The sequence below is a fragment of the Larus michahellis genome, chromosome 1 (genome assembly GCF_964199755.1).
Source record: "Larus michahellis chromosome 1, bLarMic1.1, whole genome shotgun sequence".
Taxonomy (NCBI): Eukaryota; Metazoa; Chordata; class Aves; order Charadriiformes; family Laridae; genus Larus; species Larus michahellis.
In genome coordinates this window covers 65,486,516-65,492,576 of record NC_133896.1, presented here as the reverse complement: position 1 = coordinate 65,492,576, position 6,061 = coordinate 65,486,516, and the positions used below count along the sequence as shown (strand labels likewise).

General features: G+C 40.7%; 1 protein-coding gene across 1 annotated transcript in view; it reads right to left on the bottom strand.

Annotated features, from left to right (window-relative positions):
• Positions 1–302: 302 nt before the first annotated feature.
• Positions 303–6,061, bottom strand: part of PKP2 (plakophilin 2) — a 46,485-nt gene continuing 40,726 nt past the window's right edge. The window contains exons 11-13 of the mRNA XM_074582911.1: positions 5,364–5,553; positions 4,353–4,440; positions 303–2,801 (exon numbers count right to left, since the gene is read on the bottom strand). Of these exons, the coding sequence (XP_074439012.1) occupies positions 2,733–2,801; positions 4,353–4,440; positions 5,364–5,553 (347 nt within the window). The 3' untranslated portion in view covers positions 303–2,732. The remainder of the gene's footprint in view (positions 2,802–4,352; positions 4,441–5,363; positions 5,554–6,061) is intronic.

Here is a 6,061-nt window from a genome sequence, read left to right as displayed (position 1 = left end):
CCAGGTGCTTTGACAGATCAGCAATACTGGACAAAGAGAGCTGTAACAGATTTTGTAAGTAAAAATAAATTATTTGCAGGAGCACTCTGATGCCAACAGGAGCATTACACAGCTTACCTTCAGTAACACTCTCCTGTTGTAGAAAAGTCTAAGTCTCTGTACCTAGATTTAATTTAAAAATTAATTTGTCCTTTTAAAGGAAGGGCTAAGACTTGAAAATACATTTGCTGCAAGTAGGTCCACTAATAACAACAAAGACCAAACACAGATTTTTTTTTTGTATTTTTTTATTATTATCTTTTAGTATTTCTCTGACTAACATTCTTTGCTTTCTTTGGAGTCCTGCTGAAATGTTTCTGATTGCATACAAGTAGGAGATCAGTTGTAACAAGGTGGGTCATTGTTTCTCACCCCGGTTTATAGCTTTCAGTTGTTGCCAGGGCTGATCGTTTTCTTCGTAACTTCTGAACACCGCTTTGATTTTAAAGGGATACGTTCAACAGAAACAACCCAAAAAGTTTGCACCGCATTCTTAAGGACATCTTACTGGGAGTTAGATATACGAAGTAGGGAATTCGAAAATGCTCAGCTTTGTTGGTGTTTTGTTTTTTTTAAACAGCATGTGAGTTTCACAGAACTAACCCAATACTTGAGTATTTCTAAGAGCCCCCTTCCTGATCTTTAGACTGCAGTTCTTCATTCCTGTGCTACGCTCTATTTAGGTTTACTCTTTGTATATTAATCTTGCCTACAACTACTTTTTGGGCAGTAAAAGTAGACTTGTCCAGATTTCCTGGTGTTTATTCACTCAAGGCACATGCAGTGCTACTTGGGTTAACAAGTTAGAAGAAAAAGCTAAATTTTAATTGTCTGTTTTCTATCATATTTTCAAAAAATTATAGAAACAATTTCCTCAACATGCGGCACTGTTATGTTCCCTTCCCCTGTGTTGTTTTTGGACCTGGAGTATTTTGAAAACAACCTCTTAACAAAACAATAGTATTTTTAAAACCTCTTACCGGAATGCATTTGATTTGAGTTATTCAAAGCAAATGTGGAGGACTAAAAGACCTATGAAAATGATCTGTGATGGGAAAGCAGGGTTGTTTGCTTACCTCCCCAGGAGACGTTCCGTTCTGCGTGCACGTGAGGGACCTCCTGGGAACCCCACAAGAACTATGTGCACCTACCAGCAGAATTTAGCTCCCCAATACCCAGAAATATGTTTGGACACAGTGCAATGCCACAATCTGCTGGTTGTAAGTTTCTGATAGGAGCTATATCTTTAGCCAGGAGTGCTGGAATGAAGAGTCCTGACGATCTGCTCTGTGAGGTCCCTACTCGAAGGATTATGCATCCCTTTCTGGATAAGAAGAGCTGTAATAGCTCCTGTGCCAGCAGTTCAGTGTGGGGGTACAGGATGGGCTCCATTCATGCGGGAAGGCATGACAATACATATGCCAAAGTCTTGGTTGCCATAAATGCAGCTTGGCTCCCCTGCTTTCAGAAGAGTAATGCCAGATCACGTCAGCTGATAATCCAATCCAGAGTTTTATATATTTATATATTGCTTTAATGGGCAATTTAACTACTGGTTTGTTGAGATAAATCTAGCTTACTAAAGGTATCAGACGGGGTTTTTTAGTGCTTCTTTTCCCTCCCTGAGGATCATAAAATGGGAACAGCCTTCTGCTGCTTAGGAATTTTTCTCCTCCTGTTACCTATTCCCACACGCACAGACACAGTCCGTCAGTTATCACATTGCATGCAGTTGCTGCAGGGAGGATGATGATTTCAAGTAAGAGAATATGAAGCAGGATCAGATGAATTCCTTAAGCAGCACAAAGCCTTATCTCTTGTGTGTGTGCATCCATTTCTTCAAAAATAAAAAGGCAAGCCTCTACTCGCTTTACTATATAGAGATTAACAACAGAATTGTTTTGAAAATGCAGTTTTCTTAAAATAATCACTGAATCACCAACAACTAGTTCAGCCCAAAGTGTCTGAAACATATTGGTTCTAGTGAAAACCCTTTTCCTGGACACAGTTATAAATTCCAACAGCCATGTGAGGGAGGATGAGAGGACCAAGGCATGATGAGACTTACGTAAAATCAGTTTTGTTGCTGTTGCTCATGAAATCTCAAAGGAAAGAAGCTTAAGAACCAGTGAGCACATGAATACAAGCAATACAAAAATAATCATTTTAACTTCATTAGTGCTTTTATAATGCAGGTAGCGAACAGCTTTTTGTGTTTACTCACAGAGTCTGGAGATTCTTATTTAACGTGCGAGAAGAAACAAAAAGGTGAAAAATTGCTGTGTCCTGAGCAGTGCACTTGCTGCTTACCCACTGTAGAAAACTATCCGTATAAAACAGTCTGAAAAGAACTTGCTGTCAATCAGCATTTCAAACCTCTCTGTATAAATGCCTGTTAGACAAAAGGCAGTCATCTGAAGCTCTGACTGGGGTAAACCTGGATGAAACTTCACTTCAGATATCCTGAAGAATCCATCTTTGGTTATTCTTATATTAATATATACAGTGACAACAAGGTGATTAGGATTAAAAAACTCAAAACAGCTACCCTCTGGTCACTCAAGTCTTATATAAAATCAGCCTCTTTTTTTCTGAGATACTTCCTGGTTCGTGATGGCAGCACCAACCGTGTGAAGATAGTTACGTTAACTGACAAAAGATCTCATTTGTCTTCAGTGGTGTTACGATCTGATTCATTCTTTTAGTGAATTATAGGCTTTTGTGGTCCGGGTGTTGATGAAATCAGCCTTCTTAAAGTCAGCCTTTGGAATGAAAGAAACAGAATAATTCATTATTTTCAGCCTCCATTCTGCAAGGGAAGGATGGGTTCAGCTGTCTAAAAGCTAGGTATGGAGCCATGGTGGTACGGGTACAGGGAGAGTCCTCTACAGTAAACAGAGACAGAACAGGCATCTCCCAGGAGTGACTCCATTCAGTCGAAGGTAGGGGAGGTGAATCATTGGAGTTGCTCAACTCTCTCCACCGACTGTACGGGGAGCCTTTTCTTCCAGCTCAGCTCCGCAGAATCCTAACTCTTAGGTGACTAACGTCAGCTGAGATCAACCCTATCTGAAGAAAGAGTACAGGGCACTGGCAAAATGACTCAGGATTTTATCAGTCTCCTTTGATCAAGTGATTTCTGTTGCTTATTAAACTAACTTTTCAAAAATGGGTAGGCATTAGGTAGCCTGCAGTTTTCAGTGCTGCACCCGGTATCTCTAGGGGACCCGATTTGCACAGGAACAGCAAGTAATCAGCATTTTTTGAAACTCAGATCCAAGAAATGTATCTTATAGGCATACCCAAAGTACCAGTGATTTCAGAAAATTCATGCCATCAAGGATATTGCTGTACAATAAAGTCAGGAATGTAGTTGCAAAAAACCTAGAGTTTATATGGGTACAGCTCCCTTATTCTTGAAAGCAGATTTCTGGTTTGTGGGGCAGGATACTGCTGAGTGTGACGCAAGACTGTCAAAGGACACTACAGTAAGTAACTTTTTTTGAGTAAATTTCAAGAAAACCTCTACAAGAAGAAACAAGCTGACTAACAAATGCTAAAGGCTACAGCTTGAAAAAATGGCATAGTTTTAGGTTATAGGGAATTTTAGGTGACAGAAATTCTGAAAAACAAGACAACAAGGAATGAAGAGAGTTTGAAATGCAGGTCGAAGGTAGGTAGGTGTAAGTCAACCCAGCTGTATGTTGAAAAAGCAATCATAGAGCTTCAAAAGGAAAGAAACAAACTGGTTTGTTGGCTGATTCATGCTGGTCATTTTTTTTGTTTGATTTTGACTGTGTCGGTAAATGTTTGCCAACACCTTTCCCAGGTTCTACCTTTTTGCCTGAATATAACTAACACCTGGGCTTGCAGACCATACAAACAACACGGAGACCAAAACTGCTCTGGTTTTAAAGCAGGGAGCTGCCTCGCCCTGCCTTTGCTTTTGCTGGCACCTTATGGCCTCTGTGTCAGGTGGGTTCCAGTCAGTGGTGGACGGACACCTACTGTGCATCACCAGCAACATTTTTCATAAACTTTGCCGGCGCATATAAAAACCACAGAGGGAGAGAATCTGAACACAGATGAGCAAAAATTAAGAGCGTGCCTTACGTTTGCAGGATTTTGCGTAATAGGAACACCACATTCAGAGACAACTTGAAATCCTATCGTAGGATAGGATTCTGTTTCTTAACAGTGAAACGTCACTGTTTCTTAACAGCGCAGAAGTGCTAAGGGCCCCAGAGGACAAATGAGAGGGTTCTAGATCTGAAATGACAGATTAAATGGCATTGCTCTAACCCAGATCTTACCTTTTTGTAAGCGCTGTGGAGATCGGTATGTGACCACAAGGAGTAGAGGAGGACTGAGGCAGCCCTACTAGCTTTGCTGAACATGTTACTGCAATTTTGCAAAAAGAGTGATAAAACATGTTTAAATTCTCACTTCATAATCACAGTGCACGTGCAGACTTCAGCAAATGTAAACTTGTGGCATTTTTTCTGTCTCTCCCTCCTCCTAAATGCTGCTTTACCGCTCTTTAGGTATTCTAGCACATTTCAAGCTGTCCTGACCACTGAAACAAATGCAACATCCCTCCCTGCTTCACTCATTCTTCCAAATTAGAGAGAAACGAAGTACTCTATAGCCTTCATCTTAGAGCAGCTATCATACGATTCATATTCAGTTGAGGAAAACACACCTCAGCATAGCAAGCATTTGAAAGGATCTTTCCAGCAGGTAAAATCTCTGGTTAGGTAGATAGGATTTAAACTATTTGGAGCCTCATGAGGCCTCCTTTACTGAGATGAATTTCCTCTTTCATTTTGTAAAAAGAGCGGAAGGCAAACAGAATAATTATTCGTATTCACAGAGCATTAATTATTCTCTTTTGAGTAAACATTGGTTGCAGTGATTACATATCAAATAATGATTAAAGGAAATTCAACTTCTATTATCTAAAATGCCCCTTGATAAATAATTTTTAAGTACAGTTCTATCAGCTCTATTCTGCTAAAGCTTATCAGGGCTGTGTTATAAAGAACAGGAAATACAGAAAATTTTGGGGGACAGATAAGGTCTGATGGTCAGCCACTATATATGTTAGAATATAGATAATATTGTGCCGTCATCTTCTGAGGAACTATTTAAAATGCTGGAACTTGGCAAATTTAGCTGTGGATGGAACAGTTGTTGTAAGAGATTTTTCTGTGTTTCCCAATAAGTGCAATTCCATTCACATCCCAGTCACTTGTTTAAGCTGTCCTGTACCTCAGGGTGCAGTGTTTTTTCCCCTCAAGTGGTTGGCTTCTCCCCCATCTTACCTGTCATTCATGCTGATGGTAATAATCTTCGGTAGGCCATCAGCACTCAGGAGAAGCCGAGCATTGTGAGAACTGCTCTGTGTCAAATTGAACAAGGTGTAGCAGATGGATGCTGTGGTTTCACAGACAATATCAGACTCCGGGACAGACTCGGGAAGTATCGAGACCAAATCAGGCAAAACTTCTCTAGCTACAAGTTGGAAGAGAGACAAGCAACTCCATTACTAACAGGTGCAGATTTAACTAGGGGTCCTACAAGACCTTGGTGCTCCCTTTATCAGCTATCCAGGTGCTGTGTGCTCCCACAACAGTCATGCTTTCAAACCTGCATTACATCCCCTCGATTTAGGTTAAGCTGCATCTGTGCTCAATTGGACAGTATGCATTTTGCCTCTTATACACAATACATTAATACCTTGTGTACTGTAGTGAGGTCCCTAGGCATGTTCTAGCAGCAGGCTGCCACTTCCCGAGGAACCCTGTGTGTCCCACAGGTAACGATAGGTATACAGATACAAAGCAACCTGAGAAAGGGTGACTGCACCGCTATTTTTACTGCTGAACTTCTCAATGGCCGGCTACAAGGGGATGCACACACTCAACCTTCTGAGATGGTGTGTAAGCTATCTATTTAAGTAGAATGTCCTATTCTGAACTCTGTTCCTACTCAAGAAACACCACATCACTTTGACCGCACT